The 20,118-nt window shown below is 43.6% G+C and overlaps 1 protein-coding gene across 4 annotated transcripts; it reads left to right on the top strand.

Moving 5' to 3' along the window:
• Positions 1–824: 824 nt before the first annotated feature.
• PTP4A2 (protein tyrosine phosphatase 4A2) lies at positions 825–13,691 on the top strand. 4 transcript variants are annotated; one of them, XM_059830688.1, is made up of 5 exons: positions 825–1,020; positions 2,611–2,703; positions 7,793–7,884; positions 9,966–10,040; positions 11,180–13,691. In XM_059830688.1, the coding sequence occupies exons 1-5, from the start codon at positions 925–927 to the stop codon at positions 11,286–11,288; spliced, it is 465 nt and encodes a 154-aa protein (XP_059686671.1). In that variant the 5' UTR covers positions 825–924; the 3' UTR covers positions 11,289–13,691. The 4 variants fall into 4 exon arrangements, with proteins under 4 accessions (XP_059686671.1, XP_009814094.1, XP_009814096.1 ...); XM_009815792.2 differs by having other exon boundaries at positions 7,754–7,884; XM_009815794.2 differs by lacking the exon at positions 2,611–2,703 and having other exon boundaries at positions 7,754–7,884.
• Positions 13,692–20,118: the final 6,427 nt, after the last annotated feature.

Below are 20,118 nucleotides of genomic sequence, written 5' to 3'. Positions count from 1 at the left end.
CAAGCGTGTACTTGGCTTTGTGCTATTTTCTCCTCTTCTCGGGCACCTGGTTGGGAGGGAGGGGCTGCAGAGAGCACAGAAAGGTTTCCTTGTTCTCGGTTCCGGTGCCTGGCTGCCGGGAACAGCAGTTACAAGAAGTCCCATCTCTCCGGGCTAGAGCATGCTCGGTGCCGAAAGAATATTTGGGATTACAGCTATTGGGACTCCTGTAAAGATTGCTTTTCGTTTGTTTTTTAAATATAGTCTTACCTAGTCTAATTTGAGTTTCTCTGGGAGGGTCAATATTTGGTGTTTCTGGAAGTAGAAGCAACAATTCCTCTTACACGATATTTTTCTTCTCTTTAGGTGTTCTGTTGGAATATACGTCGCACATTTATGGCGATTCTGAGTGTGAGGGCAGACTTCTGCCAGGCCCAGCACAGCATCCTGGCTGACAAGTGAGCTGAGTGCAGGGGGTTCTACGTGCCATAATTACTTTGCCTTGAAGACTCCAGACACAGTGAACACACTCAAATATATGGGATATCTTCTGCACATTGGAAGCATATTCCTTTTACTGACTCTAGCAAAACTAAGCATCAAGAAAACAAAGTGGAGAGAAAATCTGCCCTTACTTTTTTGCCTCACCAGTGCCTAAATGTAGAACAGGCTGCCTAGTCTTGCATGTAGTCAGAATTTTTGGAGTCTGAAGGATACCACCTGCAGTAATTGAGGCCGAAGTTGAATTCAAGTGGATTCTGAAGCAAACCTGCTTTTCTAGAAGCAAATTCTTTAAGGAACAAACACATCAAAGCAAGCTCTGATCAATCCCAGGCATTTTAGTGGTCTTTTTAATGTTTTCTGCTGTGAAACGTTTCCAAGGTTATTGATTTTTATTTTTTTTATTTTATTTTTTTTGGCCCCTTACACATTTTGTTTGCCATTATGAACCGTCCAGCCCCCGTGGAAATTACTTATGAGAATATGCGTTTCCTGATCACTCACAACCCAACCAATGCAACCCTCAGCAAGTTCATAGAGGTAAGGCAGTCAAAGTATCATCCTTCTTTCCTTGTATGCTCATAGCTTCTGTAGAAGTACTGAACAGTCATTCTTCACACCTGTTGCTCAATGCTTTGGCTGTACGTTACACGTTGCTTGAAACTTAAGGTGTTTTTATCTTTAATAGATTGTTCACGTTCTCTTGACAGCACGAGAAGAGAATCCACTGATTACTTTCTCCAAAGTCCTGCATTTCCTTAATTGCAAGAGGCTGGATGAGCTGCCATTTTAGAATACAGTCACACACCCTTGCCATCGTTCTTGTCCTGGTTTCTGAAGGACTGCATGTTCTGCGATTCTAAACGTCATTTTTCATTAAATAATGCAGTGCTTCTAATATATCGATCTATTGCTCATCTTTTGGCTTTTAAAAAAGTAGTTAACAGAATTGTAACTGGTTTCTGACCTTTCTTCTCCCTTAGAGTAGGATCAGGTGCAATATTTAAACTGACGTTTTAGTTTACAGGATTTGTTCTTAAACTGCCCTATCAATCCCAGAATTGTCAGAGGTTTCAGGTGCCAGAATTTTTCTGTGAAAAGTGAATCTGCCTGGGTCGAACTATGGGAAGAGTCAATTACGATGGGCAGTGGATCGCACTGTTAATGACACGATAAGATCTTAAAATACTGCGAATTTTAATACTCAGTTTTCTGAAAAAGTAACAGATGGTATCATCAGAGAAGCAGTAGTACAGTGTATTCCTGCATTCTAGTTCACCCCAAACCTGCTATATCTTTATGCCCTTTTATCTTATATCTAGAGGACTTTCAGCTTGTGTATGCAGGTCTTTTTCATTCCAAAGAGATCCTGTCATCTGATACTGATGTCTGTGGCTATTAACAGCCTTCCATCATTTAGCAGTGTGCTCTTCACCACAAATCTCCTCAGATATTAGTGGTTAATTTTGTCTGAAAGCCACTTTCTTTTGGTCTTTATATATATATTTTTTTCCTATTATTGTGGATTGTCTTCCTTTTTCAGGAGTCTTGACTCTGGAATAGGTACTGTTGCTAATTGTTAGAAGTTATAGTGATTCATTCCAAACACAAGAGGAAATTCTGCTTGCTGTATGAACCTTCAAAGTGAACTGGAACAGCTTTTGTTTGATCTTCTGATTATTTATCTAGCACAATGGGCTACTTATAGCGCATTACAAGGAAGCTAGAGTATGGTGGTGTGTGTGTGTTCTGTTCTTCCCTGCCTCAAAATGTCAACACACTGGCTGAAGCAAACAGTTCCAGGCTTCTATTTAAAGAGAAGAAGCTGCATGGAGAATATAAGCAGCTATTTTAATTTTGCTCTTATATATGCAATTTTCTTCCACCTTGGCATTTCTCTAGAGAATAATTCAGAGGTGTTTCGTGCTTACTCCTGTCACTTGTAACCCTTGTCCTAATGTAGGCCATAAATCCCCCTTTCTGCGTTGGCCCTTGCTCCTTCGTTGTGTAGTCACCTTGGAGCTGTGCAACAGCTGACTCTGTGTAAAATGTTTAGTTTTGTAGCTGATGAGAACGTTCTTTAATTACTCACTCTCTCAGTGTGCTCACATGTTTTCATTCTTCTTAAAGGAGCTGAAGAAGTACGGAGTGACAACCTTGGTGCGAGTTTGTGATGCCACTTATGATCAAGCTCCTATCGAAAAAGAAGGAATCCAGGTTCTAGTGAGTTGCCTTTAAAACTGTCTAAAAATGAAAAATCACTTGTCTAGAAGTGGTGGGGATGAGCCTTCATGCTTTGGGCAAGAGCTTATGACTGTTTGAGATGGGCCAAAAGCAATGTGGTCCCCTGCATCAGCTAAAGCTGGTTTTGAGAAACTCACTGTACTTTTGTGAAAAGTACTTGCTGATTTATTACCATCGCCTGAGCGCTTAGAAATGTCTGTTCCTGGATTTCTGGATTTGTTGAGATATTTTGGTTGCCTTTTAGTGTCTAGGTCGATACTAATCCAGTATTCAGCCTTGTGGTTCGCACAACTGGGTTTGGTCCTTTTCTCTAGGTGCAGCACTTTCGGGCTTTACTGTTGACCTTCTTGGGATGCAGATAAAACTCCCTTCTCTCGCTCATTCAGGAAGTGCCACTTTTCGAGGCTATAGCTGCCGTATTCATAGGCTGCTTAATTTGCTTAAGACTAAGGCTTCAGTGGACTGACTGTAGCAGGATATTGATCGATAGCCTCATCACTGCTCACGTCCAAATGCAGCCTGGCTGCTGGTGGCTTCCCTGTTCAGCAGGTGGAATTCCTTAACTGCTACTCAGAGTTAGCATTATGCAATGACTGTCTGGCTCTATCATCTGGTATTGCTTTGTGTTTTAGGGGAGGTTTTTTTAATAGGTGTGTGCTCATACTAAGCTTGCAGGCGGTATTTTTCCAGGCGATACTTCTGAATTATTATAGTGTGTCAGATACAATCAGTTTATTTTACTGGAGTGAGTAATACTCTGTTGTGAGGCCAGAAATTGCATCTTACCTTCTTGTTGCAGGTAGTCAGTCTTCTATTGCCTCTTGAGTTTTATGGCTTAGTCGGAGGAAAACTTCTGCAGTTTTCCATTAGGAGAAAAACTTGTATCCTGGCATATTTCTGAAAACTCCACGTACAGGTCAGTCAGGTTTCTTGGCTCCCGGCCCTAGTAAGCATTTACTCCAGTTCCAGGCAGCCACATGTGCCTCAGTGTTGTTGGAAAAATCAGTTGCTTACAGGGCTATCAGTGCTCCTAGGGCTGTGTTCTGGAATAGCATTTTTGTTCACTCTAGAACTGTCTTGGACTTGAGCATCACAGTATTTTCGGGCATGCTGCTGTGAAACCTCTAGCTGCGATACTCCTAAGGTTGCCAGAGACTGGGAGGATTAAACTTCTGGTGTAGAAGCCCTCAGAGCCCTGGTTTAAGCTGGGGCTTAGAGTGTTTCTGTGTTCCTGTACCACAGCACAGATCTGAGTTCCTCCTAGAAGTCTTAGGGTGGTTTTGCAGGTGTCCAGCTCTGCCAGGGTGGCTGCCCTGTGAGGCCAGCTGACCTTGGCTCCTGCAGCTGCAAGCAAAATCTACCTTCTCTGGTCCATGGCTGAGGCAGCTGCAGGAGCCAAGGAGTGCTCTGTGTTCTGGAGCCTGCGGTTCTGAAATAGTTCGGGGATTTTGGTTCTCAAGAAACTTTAAAAACTTGGTGTTGGCCAGGTTTGAACTGAAAGCAGTTTTTTGAGGAAGTTTTTCTAAAAACTGGAAATGCTGTTTCCACCAGCTCTGCTAAGCACCGTTCTGTTGGAGAGCCTTTCACTTTGAGTAACACGTGCAAGAGTTTTGTGTCTGCCCACATTTCTCTCTAACTAAGCTAACAAGCCTCTCCGCAGTCGGTACGTACCAGTTCTCCTTAGTATTCCACTGCTGCAGAAGGCAAAACAGGAGAGAGCATAAATCCACCAGGCATCCGTTAAGGGTAACGGAAAGCAGGAGGTGACAGGGAGGGTTTGCAGCTAATGTCATCATTGATTCTGATGATCCCAGTCATGAGCTTGTCTTAGTAATTTACTGTACTGCAATAGTGTTTTGCTGTTTGAGATAAGTTTAACTAGTCACCGACACGACCACCTCCTGTATAGCTTTTCCTTCCTATGAATGCATGCTTTTTCAAAGCAGAGTCCTGTTGCTGTTCAGAAATGGTATTGAATTACCATCTGGCTGAGAAAATAACACGTCAGTGTTTAAAGCTAATACTTGCTTGCAAAAATAACATTAAGATTAAAAACACAGCCTGAGAGAGATTAGTGTCTATTTTAAAACTGTTGAGGTCAAAAGCATAGTGAAACCCCTGAAAATGAGAGCATTTTAGCAAAGCCTGCTCTCATGCCGTGATTCAGGATCATGTACTGGCAAGATGGGTAGAACGTGGCAGCTAGAGAGTTGCTTTGGCAGATGGCATAGTGAGAAAGTAGAGAATTAAATGTTCCGTGTTTGAAGTAGTACTATTGCATGCGCATGTTTATCAACAGAGATTAAATCCAGGAGACAGGAGGCGGGGATGGATTTAGTTTCTGTGGGCTTCTGCAGTTCTTACAGTTATGTTAATGTGTAAGGTCTTGTAACATAGAAATGCTACATCGGAAAAACTGGTCTTTTTTTTTTTTCTGGAAGTATTTTTGCACTGGCTGGCAACCAAGGAGGCTGTGATAGTTTTGTTCATCTTCAGGATCTAAGACGCGTTTCATTGTTCTGCTTCTATCGGTCCTTCATTTACCATTCATCCCTGGATCAGACTTTCTTTATGGTCTGTGCCCTCCAGAACGGCCGCTGCCTGGGTGCTAGTGTTAGAGATGCGACTTCGTTGCCGTCTGCTACTTGCTGCATCGCTATGGGCTCTGGTACTGGAGGTGGGAAGGTTCCACGCTGGTGGCCGCAGCCCCATCCTACACAGATGCAGGCAGTTCTGGGAGCGTTTTGGTGCTGTAACTTCAGCGCGGGTTGCACACGGGTTTTGAAGAAAGGGGTCTTTTTCACCTTAAACTCCTGTTACTGCTTCTTGGTCATCTCAGTTCTGCGTTGCCAATCCTGCAGTCGTTGCTGACTGACAAACCCAGAGCTGTTCTGCTGAGCAAAGCTGCTCCAGATAAAGGGTAAATAAGAATAACCCTTTCTTGCCTATCATCCTTCCCAGCTACTGCAGGGTGGCACAAAAGAGCTATATTTTCTGTTTGTGCAATCTCAGTGCATCATCCTGGTTATTAATGACTGTTCTGGTTGTGCAGCTTAGCAATTTGTTTTCTGTCCTGTCCAACAGGAATTCGGAGGTGATGCTGGCAGAACTCGTAATCAGGAAAAAAACCTGCAAAACTTTGCTGCAATTACTCTTCTAGTCCCAGAATTATTCTTGTTCCTCATTCTGGGCAGCGCCCCATGCAGCAGTGTTTTATCAGCGCAAATTTAATGTCAGTGGTGTACTGTGACTGGGTAGGTGATGATCTGTGGGGAAGAGACGATTGTCATTAATTCAGGCCAGCACAAGAGTTGTGTGGACAAGACGGTTAACACGTAAGCTAAAGCATTGTATTTGGTCTGAAGGAAAGGATTTAATTTAATCCAAAACTAGGACTTAAAATGACATGTAAATCCTGTTCTTTGCAAGGCAGTTTCAAGTGAAAACACCTTGCAGTGGGCAATGCCTCTTCTCTTGGCAGCCCATACATCTCTTCCTGGGACAGTGGATGACACTAGGCCTAAAATAATATTGCTAGCAGTGTGTGATTGAGTGGAAAATCTTGTAAATGCCTTTTATTAGAAAGAACAAGTTTAACTTTATGATCTTGTTTCTGTAACCTTTTATTTTGCTGTGTTGTCCCAGATATTTTTAATTTCCCATTGCCTTTAAAATAGGAGTTCTCTGCACTCTTCAGATTTCGTGTATCTTTCTGAGTTAGTAACATATAAAGTTATTTCAGTAACTTAAAGCTTTCTGGTTTTGTAGTTCTGAGACAGATTTCCACCTTGCAGCTTTAAGTGCCAACGTGTCTGTAAGGTGCTCTTGGGCTGAGGTGTGTGCTAAGCTGTACTTGCTGTTCAGCAAGTATTAGGGTAGCAATAAGTACATTTCAAAATTAAGTCTGGCTTTTTTTTTTCCTAACCTCTGGTTGTACTTGTTCAGAGTTTCCGCGTGCTTCTTTCAGGCTTCAGAGAATATTACTTCATGTTAACCTGTTCTCCAGATACTACATGAAAGGCTTGTTTCTAACCGATGAGGGAAGAAGAGGCCTCCTTTCAAAGCAGCTTCCCTACAATTTGGAGAGGTTGTTGAATAATATCAAACTCTGGCTGAGTCTCTCTTGTAAAATGCATTGCAGTTGTCTAATGAAAAGTGCTAAATAACTACTAAGTATTATTTTCCCCTTGCATCTAGGAGTGCTCTTTCTACAGCACTCTTTGTGTCTGAGAAGATTATAAAGCATGTGACATTGTGCTTGGTCTTGAAATATAGGACATGTAGTACTCCACTTACCACAAGTTCCAGGAGAGGGCTGTGACCTCAGGAAAATGGGAAGCTTCTGTCATGTAATTTGGATTGACAGCGATGTTGATGATACTAAATGTGGCCTAGGTAGTTTAAATCTTGGCTACCCCTTTAATAGGCAGAAATGTAATTGTCAATGCTGTTTAGTTGTTGACTTTGCCTTTGTCTAAGCACTCTTCATTTTTGCTTGTGAGTGTCATTTTTTGACTTGAAAATACCCAGGTAATTTTGACTGTCTTGCTTATTGGATTCGTGACAGCTGGACAAGCTGATCTGTTTGAGTTGTTATGAAGTACCTTCTCTGTACAGAGTCTGCAGTACAAATAGTATTTTAAAAGGTTGACACAACCGCAGGCAAAGTCTACAGAGTTCTCATCTTTCAAATGTTTATTTGAAATGTCTATTGATTTTTACATATTTTTAATAAAATGAGATTTCAAGGGCAGCTATTTTTCTAAAAATTCTATACTACAAAGGAGTTAGTGTAGAGTTTTATTGGAATTTTATTGGAAAGTGCAATTAAATGGTTGTTAAACATTTAGTGTTGCATTATGAGATTGACTTGCAAACTTCTGTGCAACCAGAAAAATACTCACAGAACCGTTTGTGTAATACGGACATTCTTGCTGAATGCGGTGTTTTGCTTCTCCCAGTTATGGATACCTTGCTGTTGACTATGGCTTGAAATCCATATGGCTAATGTCCTTTTTTTCCTTCAAAGGACTGGCCATTTGATGATGGAGCACCACCCCCGAATCAGATAGTTGACGACTGGCTAAACCTGTTGAAAACCAAATTTCGTGAAGAGCCTGGATGCTGTGTCGCTGTTCACTGTGTTGCAGGGTTGGGAAGGTTAGTATTCTGCTGTCTTGTTTTTCTACTGGACTTAAAGTTAATTTGTTTGGGAGGTAGGTCATGAAAGGTGTTAAGTAAATGCCAATTTCTCTGTTTTCTCCCAAATAACACTTTAAAGCAGTAGCATCAAGTTTGAGTCATTTAAAGCAAGAGAGACTTTTTGCAGCTTAAAAATCTTCAGTAATTTTGTAACTCTGATCCAGGAGGAGAGGAAAAACTTGGAGAGATTGTTCAGAACACTTCTGTCAATCATGCACGACACGAGCTGTTAGAAATGCTATTAATTTGAAAGTATAGGTCTTTCTGCTAAAACAACAAAATCTCTTGTGCTTCTTGAAAATCGCAATGTACATGTATGGTACAATTTCTAAGGCTGTACAGGTTTGTTGGTTTTGTGGTTTGTTTTTTTAATTTCCTCCTGTTTCTAACTGGTATACTATTAAGCATGTGGTAATAAAAAAAAAAGGCATTTAGAAAAACTGGTTCAATTACTTTAAAGTGGCTCCACTTCGGTGGTAGGAAGAGTTAGGCTTGTATTTCTTGCTCACATGCAGACTGATGTTTCTCTCCTCACCGCTTAAAATATAACTTCCTTCTTTGGAAAGAACTTCCTTTCAAGATGAAATTAAAAAAAGACTGTATTGGGAAAGCTAAGTACATTCATATTCCCAACTGTCATCTCTGAATGTTATGTGTATCCTATGGCCTAGGAGGAAATAGAGCCTAAGTGTTAGTATTGTTAAAATAACAATGGGGTTGTTAATATTTAAGGATATGAATGAGTGGGCAAGAAAGGTGGATTGAAGTTGTCCAGTAAGCACGGAGTTGGAGTGTGCCAAGTTCTTAAAGTTCCACCTCTAGAGGAGAAGAGATGCGGGAAATAAAGAGGTAGAGGGAGAAATGGCCAATATTTAAAGACACAAGAGCCAAAAACCCAGGGCAATTAACATTTGTTTATCCATTTCTGCTCTATTTTTATCTGAGGAATATCTTTAGGAAGGTGGCCACGTGTAACTCAAGTGATTTTTCAGCTCTGCTGTTTCTTGCATAATATCAGGCCAAAGGGTACCGGAAGCTTCCTATCTTCTGTATATCACAAACTCGTGTTGTGGATCTATTCCTTGCAGGATGACCTTTTTGCTGTTGTTCTCAGACTATTTCTGGCAGAGGGAAAAGCAAGAGCTTCACAGATTTTGCTTTAATCTGGGAAACTGTCTACCTGTAGTAGGGAATTGAACTTCAACTATAGTAAAAAGAGACAGCTTTTTTTTTTTGTTTTGTTAAAGTGACTTTTGAAGTTTCAAGTTGTTTCCTTTGGAAAGTGAATAATTCTGTTTATGCAGGTGTGGCATGGCAGTGAGAGAGAGTTGTTTCTCCTGAGCTATGTTCTCGTTTAGCCATGAGTACAAGTTGTCCGATTGCTAGCACCTGTTTAATCCTTTACTACTCTACACCCGTCAGAGGTGCCTGTTGCAACTGTGTGTGTTCAGTGGGGTGAACATCTATCCAGGAGAGGGTCTGTGTGTACTGTGATTTTGGCTTGTTTGAAAAGCCAGCTCTTTACACTTAACAGATTTCCAAAATGTGGACGCCAAAGTAGAAAGCTTTACTCTATTGTCCCTGGAACGCCCAGTTCCGTGTACCGCGCATAATTAAAAAGAAATAAATACATTTCTATATAGGTCGTCTGTTCAGTGCTTCATAGATCTATCTCATGTACAGCTAAATCTACAGTGTCAAAAGAAGCAAAATGCCTGCAAGAGGTATCACACGCTTGTTTTAGTGAAGCAGAAAATTAGGTTATAGTGAAATGAGAAAGTGTAAAAATCTAGAATTATTGTTTCATGCCCCAAACACTAAGGATATTGATTTTTATTTTTCTGTGTGTGTGTGCTGGAAGCAGAGCTGTCTACTAAAAGAAATTTTACATTAGGTACTCAGCGGGCAAATGTCTTTCTGTAGATAATGCTTAAAGAGAAAATACTTAAGCTATCTGTTTATAGATTAATTTGATGTATTTTGAGGGGTTCAATATATCGTTTCTCTAGACCTTCCTTAAATATTGATTTCTCCTTTAGGGCTCCTGTCCTGGTTGCACTTGCTCTCATTGAATGTGGAATGAAGTACGAAGATGCAGTTCAGTTTATAAGGCAGTAAGTTAAACTTTCCCATTCTCAAGAAATCTCTCAGTTTACGTTGTATTTGAGCAACATGCGTCTTCGGCAAAGTTTGTTAGACTTACGATTTGTTTTCTAGTAGCTATATCCTGACAATAATGGGCATGACTTTGACATTAATGCTGAGGCTTGTGCCCTTTCCTCTGTTTAGAGATGAGGATTAAAAGGTGATCTCTTTTTTTTTTTTTTTTTTCTCTTAAATCTGGGCTTACATATTAAGCCATTGACCTAAGACTTAAAGATTTTGAACTTGGGAGGAAAAAATGTCTAGGCTGGGGCTGTAAGAATCGTGGATGAATTGGACATGGACTAATTGCTCCTAATTAAAAAAAAAACCAAACAAAATTCTAGTGAGGTTGGGCCCCCAAGCAGAATTTCTAAAGCAAGTAGGTGAGCACCAGGACTGCTACAGGTGTTGTGGGTGAGTGTTATCCACCTGAGAGATGTCAGAAATCACCTGTCTGGAAAATAACAAAACTGGTAAAGGATGAGACTGCAGAGCTCTGTTGGTTTAGTGATAACATCAGATCTTGAAATGAAGCTCAGCAGGTAAGATTATGTTGAATGAGCTTTGCCAAAAAAGCAATTCATCCTTTTATGGGTTCCTAGGGTCTTCAGTTATCTTTGTAAACTGTATTGCTATCAACAGATTTTTCTGAATCTTTACTTTCTTAAATGCCTTTTTTCTCTTCCTGGGTACAGTACTTTTTATACCGAGAAGCTCTTTTCTGAGAACCTCTTATATATTTGTATCTGAATGTCATGGTCTTACTTAGCTAATATAATAAGTAGCACATGCATCTGCAAGGAAAGGGTGACCTTGATGTTGTTCAGTGACTGCTGCTGGCGATGGAAATAAACGCTCCCAATCCAAGAAAATATGCTGAAATTTGCTAACTGGATTTTGATTTTAATATTGGCATGTAGGTGATGAACTGCATGTGCTGGCCTGGTTTGTTCTTCCTCAGAGTGTCAATGGATACAGAACGAAGCCAAAATGCTGTTTTGTAGATACAGAAAAGCTTTGAAACAGGGACTAATCTGCCTCAGAATGTGTATGGTGATTGAAGCAGTACTTTTTCCATTGATACTAGCCTTCATTCTCTTTGTTTTAGGAAAAGGAGGGGAGCTTTCAATTCCAAACAGCTGCTTTACCTTGAGAAATACCGACCTAAGATGCGATTACGCTTCAAAGATGCCAACGGTCACTGCTGTGTTCAATAAAAAAAAAGTCAAACGAAGGCAGAAGTTAGCATGGCTGTTTTCTGGACTCTTGGCACCTGGAAATGTGAATCTGGAATCAAACTACGTCATCAAATTAGTGGTGGAGTCAGTGCTCCTCAACCTCTGTCCTAATGGTGGTGATGATTGAAAAAAATAAAAATAAAAAAAAAATTAAGAGAAACATTTCAGTGAAGGATTGTTTTCTCCTTAAGCTGCAGTTCGAACATCTGCAAGGAGAAAATCAGTTTATAAACCTTCTGTATTTTTAACTTTTTAAGAAAAGAAATAAAGTAAATTTTATGTCTAAGGAAAACCAGCAGAGCATTGGCTTGTGCAGAAACTATTTTCTTGATTTGAGGAAAGTACCCCACAGTTAGGGCCTGATACATTAATTCCTATGGGACTCTTTTAAATGGAGTTGCCTTTTTTTTTTAACCTTGCTGGGACCTGGCAGAGAGATGTGAGGAGGAGCCTTTGTTGCTGTATGGGAGCACTCTGAGAGCCTTAAGCCTACCGTGGGCAAATTCTAGAGATTCGGTGATGTCTGTGTTGTATGTCTACGTGGTGTTCAGGCTCCGCAGGTGGGGAAAAAAACCTCCTGGTGGGCTTTAACAGAAGACTCCCTGCCTAATACCTTTGGTGAATCTACTAAAGGCCTTTTCTGATTGGTGGGAGATAGTGCTTTTAACTCTTTGAGTGTGTGTGTATGCATGTGTGTGTGATTTTATGTGTGTGCGTGCGAGTCTTTTATTTTTCCAAAGAATTTGGCTGAAATGTCAGTTGTCTTTCTGTTGCTAGATAGAAAATCTATCTCGGCAGAAGACTGTTCAAAAGTGTCCCAGGTGAGCAAGGGGCAGTTCAGACAAGGACTTAAAATTAATTTATCTGTCATAAGGAAGAAGAAAAGGCTTTTTGCTGCTGTCCAGATTCTCTGCCTTGCTGATCACAGTAAATCAGGATTTGGGTGGCGGGTCTCACTTGTATCGTAGATGAGGTAAAGATGGTACGCACACAGAAATGTGGTCCATGAACAAATGCCTAGTGTGGGTATTTCCCCAGGCTCGCCCTCATGTACAGTTCAGTTTAACCACTGATTGCCTTGTGATTTTTTTATTAGGCTCTTTTGGAGGGAGAATCTCTCGTTACACACCAACATGCCTATCGTGTATTCACCGCTGGCAGACCGTAAATGTGCTGATTTTTGGAGTGTGGACTGGCACCACGTTCTCTTTGTAGGGCCATTGGTGTTGTCTTGATTAATTCACTGACAAGTCATTTTACAGCCTCTAATAAGCAGTTTTGGCAAGGCTACTTCTACCAAACGTGTTAACTTAGTGCCCTGCCCCAGCAGTGACCTCATGCGCTTTCAACTTGACATTATGTCTGTAATATTCAGCCACCGAGGGCTTTGAATACAGGTTTAAGGTCATGCTCTCCTGTGATCTTCTGCTGCGGAGCACCAAAGGCTTTTGTCGGTCTGTGCCTGTGGCAGGTGTAGACTGGTACCCATCTTTTACCGATACCTCAGCTGCGGGCGATGGGAACTGCCTTCACAGGATTTCTTCCTGTTCTAGACTTCTGCTTTTAGTCTGCAGCTTAGCTGTGCAAACATTTTCAGAAGACAGGTAATGGACTTTTAGAATTCTATTCCTGGAAAGGATTTATAAATTTGAGCAAAAAATAATGGTACTTGTCAAGCCCCTCACTTTACAGATGTGCTGAGACCTCTTTGAGGTCCATGGCTGGAAAACACTGCACTCCACAAAACTCGGTCTGTACCCTGACTCAAGCTGTATTGCTGTACTGAGTTCCTTCCTCCCTTTAAGATGTGTAACGTTTCTGGTTTCTTTAATAGATAAAGGAGACGCGAAAGTGTTTGTGATGTCAATGCCTACATTAGGGAAATAACGTATCTGGTAATGTCTGAGTCTGTGTGGAAGGTAGACGATGCTGAAATTACCTAATTCTGGTCTTTACCTTCCCCTCGCAAACTAGAAGCCTAATGTTCTAACTGTTTCTGCAAATTGAAGTTGATGTTTTTAGTAAAATGAAATACTGGTATTTAAAGCTGATTTGACAAATGATGGAAGTCAGATTGGAGGGGAAGGTGTTGAGCTGGATTAAAAACCAAACCCCCAGCCCTTCTGAAGAACAATAAAAAAAATTTACATGCTATATGTATAACTTTGCATTCTTCCCCCTAGTTTTACTCTGATTTATAATGTACTAATTATCGTATACTATGACTCTGCAGCCTTAATTGAGGAAAAATAGTGAAAAGTGCAGACTGTCATACAGTGTAGACACAAACGGGGGGAGTGTAATTGTGACCGATGTCCCGTAGGCACAATACTTGGTTCAGCACTTGGACGTAGTGCAATAAAGTTCTTGCAGTAAAAAGTCTTCCCTCTGGCTCCTGATTAATTTATTGCAGCTCATTAATGTTAAATGCTCTTCTTTAATCTGCTTTGTAAAGGCCTTCGGACAAGTTTGTCCGTGCCCCTTGGATTACTAATCACCGTTGGGTACGACGTGGCTTGGATTTGCTGGTGGGAAAGGCTGCTCTGCCTTTGAGAAGAGGGAAGAGCGCTGCGGACAGGAACAGTTCTCTTCCTTTCAAATCACCTGCTTAAAAACGTGTCAGCTTACCTTTAAACAAACAAAACAAACCCCCAAACCAAGCAGCAGCTCTGAACTTTCCCGAGAACTGTCAAAGATCTGTTGCAAAACTTGCTGCTGTGCCCTGGACAAGAGGAGACACCATGCCACCTGGCAGGGCTTGAAGGGCGTCGTTGTTTTGGGGCGACAGTGAGTTTCTGGAGGCCTGGATCCGGGTCAGTTCCCCTTGGCAGTGGAATGCCGCTGCCTTGATCTGTGTAATTCATTTACATGATACTTAGGTGCTGTTTTCTGGGCTTCACAGATAACAATCCAATCAGCTTTGCTTTGCTGCCATCAAAGCAATATGTTACTTGCAAATCGGTATTGTGTTTCTAATATTTATCAGATTTTTCCCACTAGTGTACTAGAACAAATTTTTAGTCCCTGTTGGCAGCGAGATAATAAACCACTTTGACTGTGAGACTGGCAGCAGTAACTGAAGTTCCATCTCCTCTTTCTGTGAGGGTGTCTTTGTATATTATTATTTTTTTCAACACCAAACTCTTGCTTTGTTTGTTTCTCAAAGTTTCTACTTTATGGGTTACCGTGCACAAAAGTGAAATGTCTTGCTAATCGAAGGCTACTTGCTATAAAAAATATCATGCACCTAACTGGAACTGAGATATTCCTGTATGATATCAGTTACTTGTTTCTCTTGTTAATTTTTTTTCACTAATATCTAGGCAGCTTCAGATACTGGTACTTCAACTGGAGATAACACTTAATCGCATGCATATTTATATCACTTAAGATGCTACTTTTGGAGCAATTAAGAAGGATAAGCAGAGTGGCGTGACTCTGCATAGGGAAGGAAGCTGCAGGAATCATGGTTTGCACTGCCATAATAGTGTTTGTCCTTTTAACTAAAAAATTATAAATCATTTAACTTAGTCTTTAATGCTCGCAAACCAATTCCAGAGAGCGTTTTAAGTACGTGTTTCTTGGGGAGAGGAAGAAGAGCTTGTTGTCAGTAAGCAGACCTGGAGTAAAGCGTTCAGGTTCCTATCAAACCTGTTGTCTCTCTAGGTCTGTGCAGCGTCACCGCTCCGGACGACGATGTTCGCGGGCGTGCCAAAGGTGGCCGGAGCCTTGGCTCGGGGTTGTGACGCTCCCTGACAAGGACAGAAAGGCCCTTGGGCTGCAGCGCTTGGAGCGTGGGGTTATTGGTGGCCGAGCTCCGTAGTAAGCTACTAGGCTCGGGTGAGTGGATTGCTGTATTCGTCTGTCTGTCCTGGAGGCTGGCGTGGCTGGGTTTGTAGAGGTGCGAAGCTGGGGGTGTTAGGTAGCCCCTAGACTCTTCTATGAAAGTGAAGGTGTCAAGAATCCTGTCTAGAACTGGGTTTATGTCTGATTAAGTGCCGAAGGGACATAACAGGTAATGCTTTTCACAGGTGTATCTGCAACAGCTTTCATTTTAGGCTGTCCAGGGGCTATGTGGATGTCGCCACCTTGGTAGTCCTGTGTTAAAAAACCCAAAACCTTTGGTATGGAGGTAAATCTTAGGACCTTCCCTTGTTCTGACTGCTTGTTTCATCAGAACTTAAATCACCGTCATCAATGAATGAAGTGACGAGAGTGAAGTCTTAATTGTTTTTCATGCCATATATTTAGTCTAGATCCTGCTACTGCTGGCTGGTGGGACAACATCAAAAAGAAAACTAGGCTGTCTCACGAAGTTGCTGGCTGACAAAGTTGTTGGTGCAGTTGCAGAAAGTTGCCTACGTAACCACCCGGGACGGAACGCCGCTTCTCTTTGGACCACTGAGCAGATCCTCGTTTCGGGGGTGAGGTTGGTACCTGGTAATCGAGCACCCGAGCGCTTTGCGGGGATAGTGGTGCAACTGGTGAGGAGCTTGCCTCTTGAAACAACCGTGGGTGAGATTCGGAGGGTGCTGGAGAAGCTGCTCGACTGGCAGGATAGCTAGAATTTGAGGTGGCTGTCACTGTGCCCTTTCTTACAGGGCTTAACCCCATAGATGGAGACAAACGAGGGACACCCGGAGCCAACACCAGAGGAAAATCCCTGATCCAAATCTGTGGATGGATTAGAAGAGCTCAAGGGGGGGAAAAGAACCAGGTAAGGAATCGCTGCTTCTCTGTCCAGCGAGGGAAACCAGTGAGTAATAACGTGACTCCTTTAGGGCTGCTGGTCCCGGGATGTGGGGCGTCCTCCGTGGTTCCTGAAGCCACTTTCCTGGGAAGCGGGGCTGAATGCCGGTGACTGGAGTCCTTTACTGAAGCGATTCTCTCGCTGACAAGCACCCTGAGGGGATGGGCGTGCAGTCAGTTGGAGGAGAGGCTGTTGTGAAAGGCCCCCTGCTCCCAGCGAAGCGGGGAGGCGGGGGCTACTAACCTCCGCACTGTTTTGCAGAGAATGGAGAGCACAGCGTGAACCCCTGGCTGAAATAATATTCAGAAAGCCCTTGGGTTGTCTTTGGCAAGGCCGTGCATGCGGAGCTTGTGACCTTCCTGGGCTACTGTTTTGTTTCTGTTTTTTATTGTCCTTGGTGTTATCCAGAGGGCTGTCAGATCATTAGCTTGCTGGGTGGCACGGTCCTGCTGAGCTGGTTATTCCAATTGACTGGACTTGGTGCTTTGGGCTACCTTTTGCTGCAGATAATTCTGCATGCAGGCTGACTCTTGTGCTACTTTGTGATTTATTGCCATTTCAATTTCAAATTTCAATTTCCAACAATAAAAGGGAAGAGGACATTCTTGCGTGGAATACAAACGGCTTTAGGACTGAAATAAGAAATTTTCCTAGAGAAAAGGGCAGCAGAGCCCATCAGGCTGGCGCTGAGTGGGGTTGGGGGGAAATGTGAAAATAGCAGCAGCTTGTTGACATCTAATCCTCGCTGCTGCTCAGCCCGACTGCCTGCAAGCTTGAAGTGCTAGGAGTGCAGGCAGAGCCTCCTGCTTTTTTGAGAACTGTGATGGGATCGATGTGTTCCTGCAGAACGCTTCAATCCCATCGTTTCAGCATTTGGCAGGGAGGGGAGCATCTGTTTTGCTGGAAGATCTTTGACTAGTCCTAATAACGAGAGAGGTGCTTTTTTCTTTCTGTTGCTTGAGGGCAGTAAGCGAGTCGGCGGGTCTCCTGCCGTCAGATCAGGCGCGTGGGGGAGATAAAATGCAGATTTGATGGACTCCCTGGGGATGGAGGGGCTGGCTGGTGCGTTGGAGGAGTCAGCTGGAGTGTGTTGTACCGCAGAGCGCCCGCTGCGTGACCCGTGCTGGAATAGCTGGTGGTGGGGTGGGTATAAGCCATAGATTTCTTCCCTCCTCTCCTCCCTAGATGCTGAAAACACGACGGAGGGTAACACAGTGTTGTCAGGCTAATAGAAAAAAAGCCTGGAGGAAGAACCGCATAGTGCACAACTTGATAACTGCTCTCTTCCCAACTGTTGCTTTAGCTCCTCGCCGCTGGTCGCACTGCAAGCTGCGTGGGACAGGGACCTCGCCTCACGGACGGGCTTTTGGGGCGTTCCTTTTCCTGTAACGCTAATTCGTATTCGTGGTCTCTTTGTAACTGGGATTCAAAGTCGGGCCTGATCTGGCAGCCGTGGAGGGGGGCAAGAAAAAAAGAGATTCCATTAAAGAAGAAAAAAAAAAAATGTTGTCAAGGAAACTGCTCTCGCAGTACCACTGCGCGCAGCCAATAAGGCACAAAGAAAAGTCTCCCCACAGCAGAGCTGCGTGCAGCACGGGGTAGGCTCCACAAACGTAACTGAGACAGCAGGAATTCGGTGCTAACTACAAAGCCTTGTTTTGATTACCGTGTGGACTCCATCCCAACCTGCTGTAGTTATTCTTTGTACCTTCGTTAACGAGCCGGTCTTGCTTTCCTTGCTGTAAAGCTAGCCAGAAATTTTAAATAGGAGAAGGGGTCAGGAGGAAGGTGAGAGAAATTACAGCAGACTTGCTTTGGGTAGCGGTATTCTTCCTGCAAGGATAATTACTTAAAGCAAGACAAATGCTCTGCATTTCAGTTAACTCCTCTCCAGCCTGTGTTAAATCCATTACGGGATGCTTCGCGTTTGACATTTGCCTCTTTGTCCTTAATGATGACAGTAAATTTAAACACCCCGGGAGGGCTGCGGATAGCTGCCAAGTCTCAGGATGCTGCTGCTGCTGCTACGACTCCTTTAACATCGCCCCACGGGTGAGGCGGCTGGAGCTGCTTCGCTCGGGAGTAATGAGAGAGCTGGTGTCTCCCACACACTCACATCATGGGTGGAAGCTGCGCTCGCGACAGCTAGATGTGACGCTGATAACCGGCGGTTGCTTCCTGGTTACTAGGTAATAGCACTGTCCCAGGTGAATCCTTCGTGCCTGCAAAGGTAATTTATCATACGGCTTTCCTGTTTGTGTTCTGAATCCAAGCCTTCCATTTATTTCGGGACCTCAGTAAGAAATCAAAGCGAGGTCGCCAAAGGGCAGCAGAATTAAACTGTTTGCCTTTGCTTGGAAATGGCTTTAAATTAATTCTGGTGCTCGCAGAGCTGAGCCTGCTAGTGATAGCTGGGATGGGAGGCGGTTCTGGGCAGCGGTTTTGCAAACAGCGCTTGCACTTTCCCGCCTTCCCCTGACCCATAGCTGTGTAATTGGAGCACAAGTCTGATGAGGAGCGGCTGAGGGAGCTGGGGTGTTCAGTCTGGAGAAGAGGAGGCTGAGGGGAGACCTCATCGCTCTCTACAACTGCCTGAAAGGGGTTTGTGGTGAGGTGGGTGTTGGTCTCTTCTCCCAAGTGACAAGTGACAGGACAAGAGGAGACGGCCACAAGTTGCCCCAGGGGAGGTTTAGACTCGATATTAGGAAAAACTTCTTCACCGAAAGGGTTGTCAGAGGCTGGAACGGGCTGCCCAGGGAGGTGGTTGGGTCACCATCCCTGGAGGTATTTAAAAGCCGTGTGGATGAGGTGCTCAGGGACATGGTTTAGTGGTGGACTTAGCAGGGTTAGGTTTATGGTTGGACTTGATGATCTTAAAGGTCTTTTCCAACCCAAATGATTCTATGATTCTAATTGATACAGCGTGAGAGCTCCCACAGTCTCTATAAGCGCAGACGTGCATTAAGCTCCTCCGGGAGTGGAGTCCAAGGCAGCTCTCCGGGCTTCCAGGGCACTTCCCTCCCGCCCCGTCACTGCTGAGGGTCCCGCTTTACTGCCCTGAGCTGGGTGGTCCCCAGGGGACCTGGTGTCCGGCTGCTGTGAATTCTGCCCTTGGATGCCGCGGCGCCGACGGGGCAATGACGGAGCTTCATTGTGAAACTGGGCTGTTGTCGCTCCTAAACAAAGCAGGTCTCTAAGCCAGGCCTGCAGGGCTGCGCGACGAAATGCCGTCTTTCCGCCAGCTCTCATGTTTATGTATATATGCTGTATATACTTCTATTATTCCACCTGTTTGATGATAATGGGTGTTTGGGATAGAGCAGCTGGTAAAGTGGCACGCAGGGCGGATCAAATCAGCAGGTGACATTTTTCACTGGGTTTATCTTTGAGAACAAGCTGGGCCTGCAATAAACTGGCTGCTCCTTCATTTACGAGAGGACAAAGCTGCCATTATTCAGGGGCAGAAGAAAGCGAAACCCCAGGAGATGAGCCGAGTGCGTGTGCGATATCCCTGTCTGGCTGTGTGCAGGCATTAATGCAAGAACTCAAGGTCAAAGGCTGCCCAGCGCCGAGAGTCGGAGGCAGAAGGGGCCTCCAGAAGGAAGAATGGTTTATTTCTTTATCTCATGGAGTCATGTATCAATTATCCATGGCGTCTAACAGCCTAGGAAGGGAATAGGTTTTCTGCTGTTTAAGAGAGGTTTTGCATGTACCGTTCATTTGCTGGGCAGCGGATTTAAACTCTGCACGGCTCTTGAGGCAGGAGGCTAAAAGCAGAGACATCGTGTAGCCTATGAGAGGGGAAAACCCAAAGGGCAGCAGCTTTCCTTTTAATCTCGGGTGGTCCTTCCGTCGTTCAAGAGGCAAATGGTGCTGATAATGTGAATTAGGGAAATCTGCTGTGCTCTGTTCTAGGGGGATTGCTGAGAAATTGAAGAAGAAATTACCGGTCCTGTGTGGCAGAGAATTGTGGCAGGGTTAAAAAAAAATCAGATCGGCTCAAAACCAGAGGGATTTAAAAAGCAATTTTGTCAAGCTTTTATGATAAGAAACTGCTAC

Source organism: Gavia stellata, chromosome 29 (assembly GCF_030936135.1).
Source record: "Gavia stellata isolate bGavSte3 chromosome 29, bGavSte3.hap2, whole genome shotgun sequence".
Taxonomy (NCBI): Eukaryota; Metazoa; Chordata; class Aves; order Gaviiformes; family Gaviidae; genus Gavia; species Gavia stellata.
Note: the sequence above shows the minus strand (reverse complement) of the source record. Positions and strands in the feature narration are given on the sequence as shown.